This window comes from Cydia splendana, chromosome 19 (assembly GCF_910591565.1).
Source record: "Cydia splendana chromosome 19, ilCydSple1.2, whole genome shotgun sequence".
Classification (NCBI taxonomy): domain Eukaryota; kingdom Metazoa; phylum Arthropoda; class Insecta; order Lepidoptera; family Tortricidae; genus Cydia; species Cydia splendana.
Genome location: NC_085978.1, coordinates 7131094 through 7146919, shown reverse-complemented (window position 1 = coordinate 7146919; position 15826 = coordinate 7131094). Strand labels below are relative to the sequence as shown.

The window sequence follows — 15826 nt, the reverse complement described above, 5'->3', positions numbered from 1 at the left end:
GATAGTAATAATATATTTTGTTGTTCCTTACGGTATTGTTTATTTAATTCTGCCAGCTAGACCCTTTTTTATTTTGTGCCTATAAAATAAAATTTTGCAGGAATTAAAAACGAAAACGATATAGGAGGATCTTATCATAAATGAGTAATTACAAATACATATAAACTCATATATTAGAAATGAAATTCCCATAGTTAAAAGATCAATTGGAACTCACATTTTTCGTAAAGATATAAATAATAAGGAGAATCAACAAAATGTAATTATGAGTAGCTAGTAAAAAATTTAAAGTACCAATATTATAAATTTACGTTTATAAATAATACATTGCGGTTATCTCATGGATAAGTACGCCAAGATATCAGTTACCTCTAAGTCCTCTAACTGTGCCACTGTGTAGTTTTTTTTTTGCAAACTAGCCTCAACTGGATTCAATATCCTTCAAATAGTAGCCAATTAAGAAAACCTTTATATAAATCACACATTGAACTCCTTATCCGTTCTAATCCTCAAGGTCCGATAGGCCCCATAGGTCCCCTCATCCAAGTCGTCATGTCGGTGCAAGGATCGGCAGGAGTGCGTGCGCGTGATCATGTCGTAGGACCCTATGTTGCCGCGCACGCGCACCGCGCTCTTGTGCCGCGTTCGCGCACGTGTTTCGGGCTTTAGGACTGTGTCGTAGTATTTCCGTTCTTGAGATTGCAGCCACTTTGAGTTTGAGAGGAGCTTCTTGGTCCATTCATCTGGAAATCATAAAATAACTTTGTAAAAAACAAGACTGACAGACATAGGACGCCCACACTTCACAGACTATGTTTACAATTTGATTGCGCTTTGCTTTGAGGCTTATTAAATTGAAAAGAGAAAATACATGGACTAGTCACTAGAGATAAAGATACTTACCTAAATCGAATATAAAATGTTGGACAAAGATATCGAATAAGAGCAAGACTGACGTTGGTATCAGTGGAATGTTTAACTATAGTATAAGCTTTTTTATTCTGTACATACGAAACGATTACGGTATTACAATAAATTTTTCGTAAATTAATTAATGAAACTGTAGGTACTAACCCTACTTACATATACTTTGGGAAAAAATCAACTTATTTTAACAAATCAGTGTTTTGAAGTAGTCACATTATATGTATTTTAATTATAAACTGAAATAGACGTTATATACTACAGAAAAAGTGACAAAGCTCTCCACAAAGCATAAGCTATACCAAAGTAGATTACCATTTAAATCCTTCATGGCACCCGCCTTCCCGCCATACTCATATGGCAGCCCTTCATCAGGGAAGTAGTCCACACCCATGGCCGTATTGATCTGTTCATCGCCCGAGTGTATCTGGACCACTTTGCGTCGCCAGGGGTACAGGCCCAGGTGGAGCAACAGCAGTGACATGGTCTTCAGGCGCTGGGTGTTGATCACGTGCACCTCGGAAAAACGGGTGGGGTAGGTTGACTGAAAACAATAGACGGCCGATTTTAGTAGGTAGTGTTTCTGACTATAGAGGTATAGTAGCGGTTGTAGGGCACTAGGGCAAATACCGGTAGCAAATATATTTTTGAGGATGCGCTTGAACTTTTGTTCCTTAACTATATTTATAAATCTACCTTTAATGTAGTTTAGTCATGTAAGCCTGACCTGTAATTTATATTATCAATAAAATATGAGTATGAGTATATCTGAACCAGTTTGGTGTTCGGAAATTCTAAATCTAATAGTCTGCTTATCGAATTACAGGATTTACAGGTTCGTAGCATAACAGAGCGATACTAATGTTATTACGATTAACAAATATTAACCGAACCTGTGGCAATTTTTATCATATCTTATCTATAGATTTTGTTTCGATTAAAGTGGTCCCGAATAAAGACAACGTCTTGGCTTTAATATCTACGCAAATGTTTCCAAAAAAGCACTTCGTGTATACTTCTATTTTCATCGTCAAACTGCGGTAGCAGACGGCATCCAAAGAAGAAAATAAATTGTACTTATACTGGTCTTTATACTAGTGTAGTGGTACCACAATCAAAACCAATAATTAAATTCCGTTTAACAAACATTATCTGTTACAAGTTGCGCATGAGCGGTAGACCCATCTCTCTGGCGCATGGCAATTATGGAGGCATTCGAGCGAGAAACCCACAGTCGTGTGCAGGCAATCTAATTGGATCTCATCTACGTGCTAAATATGTCATACGGCGCGATTCGGGAAATGAATTAGAGATTCACTAAATATGCAATAGTAAAGATATGTGACGTTCCACGGCAAAAGGTACCTTATGGCGGTTGGCGCTTACGCTGTTATTAACGCCGCTCCAATATTATTGCGGCCGCCATAAGGTACCTTTTTTCGTGGAACGTCACATATCTTTACTATTTCATATCTAGTGAATCTCTAATTCATTTCCCGAATCGCGCCGTAAGACGTGTTCTAACACTTCTAACCTCTTCTAAGTTAAATTAAGAACCCTCTCCAGCCGGCGTATTATGGATGGTTTTATCCACGTGATAAAATTACTGTCACTTTTTAACACCGCGGGATAGAAAGTGATGGATCCGTTTTATCACGTTGTCACGTAGACAAGAACGATCATCATATCCATACAGCAAGGAGGAAAGATGTTGAAAAGTTTTCGACTGTTCGTTGAAAAGGCGTAAGTATTTTTGTGAATTAAGTCGCAGTTTGACTTAATAGAAAACATTATATAAGTAAGGTGTCTTGCTGTTTTTGTGAATACTTTACGATTTTCGGTGAAAACACAAAAAAATAACAGGAAATTGCTAATTAAAAAAACCGGACAAGTGCGAGTCGGACTCGGCCACCGAGGGTTCCGTCCTTTTTAGTATTTGTTATAGCGGCAACAGAAATTCATCATCTGTGAAAATTTCAACTGTGACAGACAGACGGACAGTGGAGTTTTAGTAATAGGGTCCCGTTTTTACCCTCAGGGTACGGAACCCTAAATATGATGAGGGATTTATATACCTTCATACACCAAATGAAGTCCTTCCAGTAGGTGCCTTTAAAATGATTCTTGATATGAGCCGGCTGTAAGTCACTAACATCTATGAACACCACTTCTTCTCCAGGGGTTGGATCTTCCCGTAACCTGAAATGATTAGGCATAGGTTAATTTGATTTATAAATTGGTATTAAGGTCGGCTACAAACGCAACGATGAGTTCATCTTTCATTTCCACTCTATGAGTTAAAATATTAAAATTGAGTCGCTAGAATTTTAGTTAACGTATAATTAGGGTTTGCAATCCGGATCCGAAATGTATGAAATTATCCGGATCTGGACCCGGATCCGCGGATATTCCCATACATTTCGGATCCGTCGTGCAAACCCTACGTATAATTATACGTATAATGGTATTTTTGTAACAATTTAATATGCATCCTATCCAATTTATTAGATATCGCTGGTGCGACATGGTGGAGGCGATCTGCGCGAACTTCGGGTCAACATTTTATTGGCGAGAGACAGGTCGCACAGGACCGAGAAAATTGGCACTGTCTTGTGTCGGAGGCCAAGTCTGATGTTGGGTTGCTGAGCCAGCGGAGTAAGTAAGTAAAAGTACCTATTAACTTATTATCCATCAAAGTAGCCCTTTTTGTCTACAGTGATTTAAGTTGGCAAGTTTGGCACATAAATTCTCTGCCTTTCGTTAATTTTACCCGTCCCAAAATAACTATGCCATTAAATCACCAAAGTACCAAAATAATTGAGATAGACTCAATCTATTTCAACCAACTAATATTAAGTTACGAAAACAACATTTATTCAAACTGTTATTATTTCAAAAAGCTAATATTATAATGTAAACAAGCTACGATAGGCAACAAAGAGACTATTGTATCTTTTGTCTGACCGTTGTAATAAGCGAAGCTATTGGAAATTCGCGATAGAGAAACCAGACTTTTCGCACAAATAGGTTTACAAAGGATATGTACAGTCAGGATAGGACTAACGGCACCGTATTTACAAAATGTAATAGTTCATTAATTTGCCGTAAGACGAGCTATTTTTTAGGGTTTATCCAATGACTGCTAACGGGATCTATATAGTTATTCGGCTTCTTATACATCACCTGTCTATCTTTTAAAAGGGTAAATGTTTATATGGTACTTTAAAAATTTTATATAGTACATTAAATGTAACAAAAACGGATCACTTTTGTAACTTTTCATAGAAATTACAATCTACTCCTGATTAATTTCAAAAACTGTTCCCAATGTTTTTATTACGCATGATATTATGAGCCCACAGATTACCAGTTCGCCGGACGATATCAGCCTGTCAGTTAAATGCAAAAGGTGACAGTTCCGAACAACTGACAGGCTGATATCGTCCGGCAAACTGGTAATCTGTGCCCCTTTAAGTCTTACGTTCTGATCAAAATGACAACATTGTGCTCATTGCTCACCGTATATCTAAGACCATGAGCCAGCGGGCCAGCAGCGCCCTCGCCGAGAGAGGCCTGTCCAGAGCAGTCGGCGCTGGTAACCGCACCAACGTCATACGTCGTCCGCCGACGCTGCGCGCTCGGAGAGGCACTATGTAGCTGGAAAAAGAAACAGACAAGTTTTTGAAGTGAAAACTTTTTGTGATGGGGAAAAAATGTTAAACTCGCGACAGGTCACGTGACCGTAAGGTTTGTAAGACGTAAGACGGACACGTGACCTGATCGAAAAACTGTTACAATGTCATTGAGTTTTCACTTCTGCCGGCACTCCCGGAGTGCAACCCGTTGTTTTTTTTTATTAATTCATTCATTCATAATCATCATCTCAGCCGAAAGACGTCCACTGCTGGTCAAAGGTTTCCCCAAGGATCTCCACAACGAACGGTCATTCGCTTCCCTCAACCAACGGTTTCCCGCGACTTATTCATTTCTTTAACACAATATTTGTATTGCTTGCTTGACGTTCAAAACTGAAAATCAGAAAATTAATTTTCGCTTCAATACCTGTTCGGTTAGTTTTTAAAAGAGTCGGTAAATTTTATGATGCTCCTGGAGTTACTAGCGTTCGTAAGCTACTGTAACCGCATACCATTAGATGGTCCCTATCCCTGTTTGTTACCGAAATGATATTGAAAATAACAATTTCCAAAAAAAAAATCGTTCATAATTCAAAGAAATCATAGATAAACTACAAATATGACATAAACTTTCGCTACACTATTCCAATATCTTTATGAAATGTGCTGGTTCGCTCAAGTATGAAGCTCTTTGTAAATGTTCTACAATAATGGGAATGCAAAAGCAATTTCATAGCAATATGCTACGACGCTTGTCATAGGCGAGTTGAGACTTCTACGTGCATATGTATGCTCCGTTCATCCGTATTTACTGAAATGTTACTTTCAAAGAGTCAGGGCACCACGCTTTAAAAAAGATTGGGATAGTTTTGGAAACAAGATTTGTTTAAAAATATAAAAAGTACCGTAAAACGGGGTCAACAGAAATCGCGGGGTGAATAGAGAAATTTTGAACTTTTTCTTTCAAGTTGTTATATTTAAAAACGTACATCTCTAAAATTAGATTTTTTGGAACACGTATATAGTAGACTATTTATTCTCTAATTTCTCTACAGTGATACCAAGAGAAGTTAATCAAACTGCCTAAAAGTTAGATTTTTTTGACTCTAAAGTAAGGCTTCACCGAGGTAAGAAATGAAGCCTGTCTGAACTTTGTTCTAGCGGTAAATGTAGTGACATTAACGTAGTTAAAGACAGTTAGCTAACCTGGTAATATAGTATCTGTAGTACCTAATAATAAATAATATCATCAATTTTATCTATAATGAAGCATTTTTTTGCAGAAAACAATCAACAAGCAATATTACGTAAAAAGGGGTCAGTGGACACGCATATGGGGTGAATAGTTACGTAATAGGGGGTGATTAGATACTAGGGGTGAAAAAACACGCCTTGCGGGTTAAAAGACACGAAAAAAATTTTTTGTATCAAAAAAAATTTTTGTATCAAATAACTGTTTAACAGATATACTATTTGCCAATAGAGTATCAACATAATAATGACCAAATTCGATGCCTATGACAACTAAAACTTCATATTTCTATTCACCCCTTTCGTGTGTCTATCGACCCCGTTTTAAGAATATGGAGAAAACAGGTAGTTTTCTTTGATTTTCTCTGAATTGGGTGGGTCAAAATTGATTTCACAAATACAAAATTGAAGAACTAACCAAGACTCATAAAATGATGTAAAAATTTTTACTTTTATAATTTTGATTATTGGTGAAAATCATCCTTGAAGTTAGAAATCGTGTCTTTTCACCCCGTTTTACGGTAGGCATTTACACCGACGTATTATGGATAAATTTAATAATTTTTCCGGTTACTTAAAAAGTAGTTTTAGACATGTAAAAATATAAGAAGAACATACATAAGGAAGTACAGTAGGAACCTATATCTTAAAGTTACGAAATCAAATAATAGTTGGTTGTTACTGTCATTATTTTCATGAATAATAAACACCTATTGGTGGAAGAAGCGAGGGGAGGCCTTTGCCCAGCAGTGGGACACTTAACCAGGCTAATATAAAAAAAAAACACCTACATCTCTAGCTTTATCACAAATATGCAAGAAAACTGGGTCGACCACATACTTTGTAACCAACTTCTACCTACATTATGGAATGCTTCCTATTAGCATATATACTTAACATTCACGACAAATGTCGAGTAAAACTTAAAAAAGCAAGCTCTGTTAGTGTTTGTTCAGTTTTCAAAGCTCGTTTTCAGCCACTTCTCATATTTTATGATTTGCAGAATATCTAAGGGAAAGCACTGAGTTTGGTCATTCGAAGTATATTCCGCTATGCTCGTATCCTATCGTAGTTCAGAGATATTCATAAAGAAAAATGCAGGCAATATTCGATACGCGCACCGAGTGCTTGAGTATTATTCTTATTGCTTATCAAGCACAGGCGATATAATATTTAAAACTTTCGCGTTTTGAACACATTTTAACTCACATTTATAGACGGGTCTATCAAGAATTTATTTTATTACCGTTATTTACCGACATTTCGACACAGGTTTCACTAAAACTACCAACACTACAATAGGTAATAAATTAAATTCGCGATAGACCCGTCTGTAAATGTGAGTTAATAAGCACTGGCGAGTCAAATTTATGTGGGAGGAGGAACGGTAACTGATAATGTGCCCAGTCAAAAAATAAACTTTAATTTTACTTTGGCTACGTCTAAACGAAAAACAGGAATATTTGTAAATCATTGTATGACCTAATGTGTGTTCTATATAACACATTGGGTCATAATAACTTATGGCTTATCCGTACGGATTTCTACTTCACTTCTACTTCATGTCATCACTCATAATCACTTAAATAAAGTAAAATAGTAAAGATAGCTACACTCTGTATCGAGTGACACTTGAAGTTGCTGCTGCAAGAGTTTACCCGATAGCTACATACGTATTTTTTAACCCATTCAACTCCCACTGGTGGAATCGTTGGCGATATCTTTTCTGCAGAAAAGTTACCCTGGTCTCTCACCGTCGTCGTCGCAACACGCGATTTTTTAGAAACTATACATATTATAAAGGAGTTAAAACACCTAGCAGTTTTTGAAATTTCGTTCGATGTTTTCAAAGTTTTAATGAGTTTAATGTTTTACACGACTTAAGTCGCTGCCTAGGTAAGATTACTGAAGTAATAAGGTTTTCAATTTCCCGTGCTAAATTACAATGGTTTGGTTAAAAAGTTTAACTATCGCGCTCTGATAGCAACCGTACAGCCTTGTCTCCATACTTAAGCCCGAGTCGACCATTACGATATTCCCGAGGATATTTTATACTTAAATGGGACTAAACTTATGCGTACTTGTTTTAAACTCTTAGAGAGATTGTTGCGTAAAGTTATATCATACAAAATGCACAGTAAACATTATAGCGAACGGAAACTGGAACTTAGTTGAGTCATTAGTCTTTAAACTGTCGTAAAAGCGCCGTATCATCCGTGATATTAACAATTGTAACTTTGTGGCTGCTACCGGGATAGGCATTGTTTTAATGAGGGCCCTACAATTTAACTTGTCAGGAATGTGGTACACGTATGGTCGCCCCGAGTCTCATCACTCAAGCGTACTTAGCGTTCTTGGAATAACTCCAACTTAGCTAGTTAATCAAGAAATCTAGCAGAGATGTGGTAGTTGACCAGCGTTGACCAGTTGTGGTAGCATCATGACAGCTAGACAGAATCTCATCATCATCCAGATGTAGCTTATGCCATAGCTCAGTTAGCCCACACGCCTTTGGCCTCGTAATACCGTCTGACACGCTTGGTAGCCTCGCGCTCATCTCCGCTGCAGGTGGTCAGCAATAAGTCCAACGTAGCTAGTTTGTCAAGAGACGCATTAAGGTTGTGCATTATTGTTGACTTACGCATCTTGACAGCTAGATAGAATATCCTCGTCGTCCGGATGTCGTTTGTGCCACAACTCAGTGAGGCCTCCCGGGCCTCTGGCAGCATAATACCGCCTGGCGCGTTTGGCGGCCTCGCCTTCATCCCCGCTGCATGTGGTCAGGAATAAGTCCAACGTGGCTAGTTCGTCAGGCGAGGCGGCGCGTGTGAGGTTGTCGCGGGCCCATCGCTGGGAGAACGAAGCTGCCGGCGACATTATGCTCCTGGAAAACAAGATTTATGCTAAATTAAATATTGTTCACATTTTTAATCGACTTCATAAAAAGGAGGAGCTTATCAATTATCATTCGATTTTTTTGTATGTATGTTAGGTACCTGTAGGTACCTCATAAATCCGTCATTTCTGAACCGATTTGGGATTTTTTTTTATTGTTCACAACGCTATTTATTTTGTTATTTTTGAAGTCGGTTTTTAATGTTTTAAGAGATAAGTTAAAATTTTAATAGTATTACATAATGACTAACCTCTTCTACCTCTCTGTATTTATAGTCATGAACAGAAATCCTCCTATTAGTAGATACCAAGTTTAAAATATCTATCCCTGACTCTATATGTCACTTATTACTTGATCCAAAGGTTGTCTGGGAGAGATCGCTCTTCAGCGATAACACCGCTTTACCTCTAATTTTACTAATAATTGTGACTTGTACTGTTTTTCTTATTTGTTAAGTGTGTGAAATAAAGAAAATTTAGGTATGTTCATGTTATGTTATTACCAAGTTATGAATTTACATAATATACTTCAAATAAAGTATAATAAGAACATCCTCTTATATTCTACTTTAGTCTGCAGTGACAAAGTTTGTCGAAGTTTAAAGTTTCTCAATACGAATATTTCTCATAGTTTGCAAGTTCTGTTTGCGTGCTAAAAACTTCTGGAATGTATTTCAAAGTAAAAGAATTAAAAAGCGGGTAATAAAATGTGTACATATTTGTGTTCCTTTAAAATAAATATCTGGGAGACCGAGTTTTGCTCGGAAAATATATAAAAACTCAAAAATGCGCGTTTTCCCAGTGATAAGGACTAGCTAGATCAATTTATCGCCCCCGAAAACCCCCATTTAGCAAATTTCATCGAAATCGTTAGAGCCGTTTCCGAGATCCCCGAAATATATATACTTATATGTACATAAATAAACAAGAATTGCTCGTTTAAAGGTAAATTAGATATTTGTCCTCTTAACCCTTTACTTTATGATAGGCATTTATAGGAAAATATTAATTTTTATAAATATTTAAATACAAATCTTAAAATAACGTTTAAATCTGTTTATTTTTTAAGAGTAGCCTCAAAATATGGAAGCATCAGGTGCTTCCACGTTTCAAATTGGTTTTCTTTTTGAATATAAACGGGTACCTTATTTGCTTCCCCGTTTTAACCGACTCTCCCCTTTATAGTTATTTCGCACACAACTTCCCGCAACTGTACCAAATGGAAATATACGACAATCTGCCGTATTCGAACTTCAAGATATTCACAAGAGACGACACGTACTAGATACGTTATAGTTTAGATATTAACTAGTTCTCTTTTGCAGCGCAATTCGCGCAACCAATGTCACTTTTACGTTAGATAGAGTTAAGATATCTAATAGATGTGAATTGGATCTCTAAGTCATATCCTGTGGAAATCGTTCAAGGGTATCTCCAGAATCGCGCAAATGTCAAATTTGACAGGTTAGATCTTAAACATATCGTTATCGTATCTTGGTGATGTCTAAAAGATATCTAATAGATGTCTATTTCAAAATCCGAATCGGGCCCATAGACGACGCGTTCCAATATTTGCTCCTCTTGAATCGTGGCGTGTACAAACAGCAACACTTCTAACTGTACATCGGTGGACCTTATTAAAAAAGGCATAAGGTCAAAAGATGTACAGTTAACAGTGTGGGCGATGGTGCCCATTTTTTGTGGGGAAAATGTAATGCATTGACATTGCTTCTAAACCTTGACGCTTCTTTGGTTTTGGCTAAAGTTTTAAGAGTCAGCGTTATTAAAAATATTTTATTAAAATAAGTAAAACCCATCATAAGACTTCTCATAAATTACAGTTCAATGAGTAGTGTTTTAGAGTCCAGCAGCCAAAAAAAAATGGTGTGTGTTTCTATGACAGTCACCATCTGTATGTGGGTAACGGTGTTCACAAATATCAGAACAAAGGCTCTATCTATTATTAAAACGCTTATGTGCACGTCCAGATATTTTTAAACACCTTGTCAGCAACACTCCTAACTGTACATCGGTGGACCTTATTACAAAAGGCATAAGGTAAAGATAAGGGGTAAGATGTGCCGATGGTACCTAAAATGTTTCCAGACAGCTTTGCGAGAAGAAGTTTATAACTCAAGATATAAAATTGATGAAATTTGAACTTAAAATAGAATTATATAAGGTTAAAATTTCTTCGATACTTCTTCCCGCCGTGTATGTAATTAGACTGCAAATACTTGTCAATCCGCAAATTTCTTATATCTTGAACCTGTATTTACCACGTGCCGGTTTTTACGGAGTCTGTCCGCCTTTCACGGCTAGTGCCTTCGCCCTTGGGTTTGGCTTGAACGGTCTAGCGCACCCAAGGGATTTAGAATATATGGTTTCATCTACAAATTTTAGAAGGTAAGTCCAGAGGGAATCAAGGAGCGTGTGTATGACGGTTTGGCGTTGCTGTACCTAGAGTTACATGTAACTATTAGTAACAGGGCTCTGAGATGCACATTGCAAGCATAACAGGGATGTTGTTAAGCAATAATGTGTCAACCCACATTTATTTTGCAGTATGATCATACTCAAAAAAGACGCTTAAAGTTGTAATTTTATTGCAAAATGGATGTGGGTTGACTATTATTATTTTTTATATCAAGATGATTTTAAACTTTGATACACCTGGTTGAAAGTAGAAGTGTTCATTCATAAATGTAGGTATTACCATAACATTTAAATAAAACAGCTTCATGAATCACTCGCTAGCCATGGACAAAAAATATTTCCTTTGTAAAAACTGATCACGAGATTTGCTAACACAATTGAAATTAAGTAGTTTAATTTAAACACCTTTAAATGGTGATGAGGTCATTTTTGTTATAGAAAAAGTTTTTTATGAATACACAATCAATTTGGTGCAGTAAAAAGATTTACCAGAACTATTTAATTGTTTGTGGGATGTTATTGAAAGGTTAAATACCTACTTTGATAAACGTTAAAAAATACGATTTTAGGTAGTTATTACTCATTAATAATAATTATCTTGGCATAACGGATTAAATTAATTACGAGTATAAAATATTGAGTAGGTACTATATTTTTTAACTTACTACATATTTTGGCTCAGCGATCCAAAGAGAATCTTGGCCTCCGAAACGAAAGCGTGCCACCTGCCCCGATCCTGGGCAACTATACTACTATAAACTGAAATAAATGTCATATACTAAGAAAAAGTGACCAAGGCCTCCAGTGCCCCAGGCTGGAATCGAACCAGCGTCCTCTGCTATCGCGGCAGGTGCCTGAACCACTCGGCCACCGGGCCACAGCGACATTAGTCAAATTTTCCAAGTATATGCACTTCCTACTGAAGGCTTGTGGTGGGAAAATATTTTCTGAAAAAAATAATTTAATTTGTTCAAATACTTCATAGTAACTATACTACTATTTATGACTATATTTTATAAAAATATTATTTAATTGCACGTTATGTTTATTTATGTCTGTCTATGGACGGGAACCCGATTCTGATTTTGATTGAAACTGTTTTGGATTTGATATATCTTCTCGTCTCTCGTTGTCTTCTGTCGTTGTTATCTGATTTTAATTAAAACTGTTGTGTCAAAGACAAAATAATGGACAAGAAAAAATAAAAATAAGTTAATAATTTTATATTTTACCACGTCTCATTCATTAAATTATATTATATTTTGTTGCTCATTCATTCATCATAAATTTAATTTAAAAAATAAATGCGTGTTGTTTGTAGTTTTATTGTTATAATTAATTAGTATAATTTTTAGATTTAATTGTATAGTTTTAGGTTAAGTTTGATCTCACTGCAATGCTTTATCAATGTTATGTATAGTTGAAATTTTTTAAATTGACCATTTAGGACTATGAGAGCTCATAGTTTTAAACGGTCAACTTAAAAAAAATAATTATACCTACTCCATAATTGTCATATTGTATGTCATATCTGCCGTGTCACGCGCATCTCATGTAACTTTAAAAGGTGAGTTTCGAGATAATTACGTTTAAAGTTTTAAAGATTCAATGCTGTTATCGTTGACGGTTCATCGTATTTTATTTATTTTTTTCTAATCTACATGTAGGAAATATGGTCACAGAATAGGCCCTTTAATTTTTTTTTCGCATAATTGAATAGTTTTCATTTTATTCGAATTAAATGGTTCCGCATGATCAACTCTTCCATACTATAGTGGTCACACGAAGTCATGTAAGTCAAGTTACATGACATACGCGTTATCAAACGTGACACGTATTACTTGACCAATATTGTTGTCGTATAAACCAAGCGCTCGGCCAGTCATGCCTAACTCCGGCAACTTAAGAAACGATGGTGATATTTTGGTTGTGTCAGTCATGCAACTCAAGTTAACTGAGTTGTGCCTGACGCCATCGGCAAAAAAATGAAGTTACATGAGTTAGTCATATGCTTTTCTCAGTAAATAATGAAGATTTTCAAAATTTTCTTTTAGAAGATATATCTTTAATGGTTTTTAAGACGATTTAGACTGGTTATCCGTAACTCATGTAACTCGAGTTAACGGAGTTAGGCATGACACGGCAGATATGTATCAGTATTTATTACCTTGTAAAATGTTTTTAGCGTAAGTTATAATATGTATGATGTGGGTGTACTTTAATAAATAAACATAAACAAATCTATAAGTTTCCGATCAAGAAATCACAATCAGGCTTCAGAGATCTGCATTTGTTTTGAGGTTGGTCAGTATTAGGTACTATGTTAAAATGATACAGTTTAAAAGCCGGTTAAATTGACTCACCAAACAAAGACTGATATATAAAAACACATTGAATGACCTTAGAATAACAATAGGAAGTCGAGCTCTTAACAGCACCATCGGCTTCACATAGATTTTATCGATCACAAAACTACGCATTATTTTGTACTTTAAACGCTCATGATATCTACTCGTTGAATTGAAACTTTAACTTAACAGTACATATAGTGTTAGTTTACCGCCCTAGTGCGGTAATTAGCACTATACGTGCGTATGTCAAAAATTTAAAGGGCCATATGTACTGTTTAACATTGTACAATACCTGTGCGAAAAGAAAACTCGCAACTCATGTCGATTTAAAACACTCCCTTCGATCTTGTTTTAATTTATTGCCACTCGTTTCGATTTTCCTGTTTTTCGTACTTGTATCGTAATTTACTAATTATTGCCCGAAATATTATTTACTATTATCACACCACCAGTAATCGAGAGCTGGTAGCTTCCTCGCACAAATAATAAATATTACGATACAGCGACGAGGAAATGCTGCCAGCATCTACGGTACCATGCCGCTGGGGAATAGTTTTTAGTTATATTTTTTTTATTTATTTAGAAAACAAACAGCCTTTTACAAATAAGTCTTACAAAAATTACTAAAAGTAGGCCTAAAATTTATTTATTTTAAGATTCGTTTTATTTATTATTTTTAGATTTTGTTTTTGAGTTTATAGGTAAGTTATTTAATTCTGTTAAATTTATAAGTATATAATAATATGTTGAAGTGTAAAAGAGACGTTTTACTAACGCTCTTTTGGACTGTGAGAGTTCTTCTATCGCAATAGCACTAATTTAGTTAATAGAATTAATCACTGATGCGATGCTCCTATTTCAATGTTACAAAAGTTAACCCTTTTCTAGGCCTCACCAATCTACAAGGGTTTCCCAAAAAATCTAAATATATTTTAATTAATCCAGCTTTGATGATTCATTTGAAGGCAAGTCACATTTCCCGAAAGTGCAATCTAATTTGAACCTTAAATCGGAATGCTAAAGTTGAAATTCTTTTGGCGCGTATGTGGTCGATATATCGTACTATGCATGGAAAAGGGTTACCTAAATATTAATCCTGAATGAAGTCTACAGATTCGTATTGATCATAACGCAACCATAATAATTATCAACACTAGCGACCCGCCCCGGCTTCGCACGGATTAACAAATTATACACCTAAACCTTCCTCGAACACTCTATTGATAGGTGAAAACCGCATGAAAATCCGTTCAGAAGTTTTTGAGAGAAATTGAGGACAAGTCAATTGACGAACTAGGATGTTGACGTACTGGGAAATGGACGAACAGAAACTGACTAGACGAACGGGTAATAGGACGAACTGAGCAATTGACGAAATGGGAATCAGACGAACGGAGAAACTGAAGAACCATGATATTGACGAACTGAGAAATGGACGAACGGAGACCGACTAGACGAACGGAGAATCGGACGAATGGTGCAGAATTGTTTTGAGTTTATCGTGAACATACAAACAAACACAAACAGACAGACGAGGCGGGGGACTTTCGGCCCGATTCTAACTTTAAGATACGTCAATTAATAGATCTAGAAGCGATATGGATTAGATGTGTCAGAATCGAATGTGACGTTTATTCAAACAAAAACGTCACTTTTGACACTGACACATCTAATCCATATCGTTTCTAGATCTATTAACTGGCTTATCTTAAAGTTCGAATCGGGCAGTTTGTTTCATAAGATGTGGTGATGATAATATCGTGTCGTAATTATCTAATTATACACAACATGACAGCAACACATGCGCATAATCACAAGAACGACACAAATTTGACACTTGACACTCAAATTCCGTGGCTCAAATTAGCCAATCCGACCTTTCCGTGTTGCAACATCCCGGCATAGACGTGTAATGTCAAGGGAATGAGATAGGATATGCATTGTTTCGTGCTCTTTGCATTTCCTTTCCAATTGCGGGTATTTAGGTCGGTTTGTTTACTATTTACAACGGTGGAAAACAAGCAGCCTGACAGCCTGAGCATAGTGAAAGCATCCATTTTAATTTAATTATGTCTTAGTGCCACTTGCACCATCCTACTAACCCGGGGTTAACCGGTTAAACCGTTACCCCAGTGCCAAATTGTACGGGTAACCATGGCAACTCTAGGTTTAACCAGTTAAACCCGGGTTAGTGGGATGGTGCAAGTGGGTCTTAGTGCGTTAAAGCCAAGTACCTATGTGCTTTGTTGTTTTAAGTTCCTTTTTCGAAATATTTAGGCCGTAATAATGTTTCAACAATTTTCTTCACCATGGTAATGACAACTACTAGAAATA

At 36.3% G+C, this 15826-nt stretch overlaps 1 protein-coding gene across 1 annotated transcript; it reads right to left on the bottom strand.

The window, feature by feature from the left end:
• Window positions 1-252: 252 nt before the first annotated feature.
• Window positions 253-8696, bottom strand: LOC134799772 (uncharacterized). Its single transcript, XM_063772182.1, has 5 exons — window positions 8452-8696; window positions 4444-4581; window positions 3000-3123; window positions 1240-1468; window positions 253-743 (listed from the first exon to the last, which is right to left on the bottom strand). Exons 1-5 carry the CDS (start codon window positions 8685-8687, stop codon window positions 478-480), a joined length of 993 nt encoding a protein of 330 aa, XP_063628252.1. The 5' UTR covers window positions 8688-8696; the 3' UTR covers window positions 253-477.
• Between the last annotated feature and the right edge of the window lie 7130 nt (window positions 8697-15826).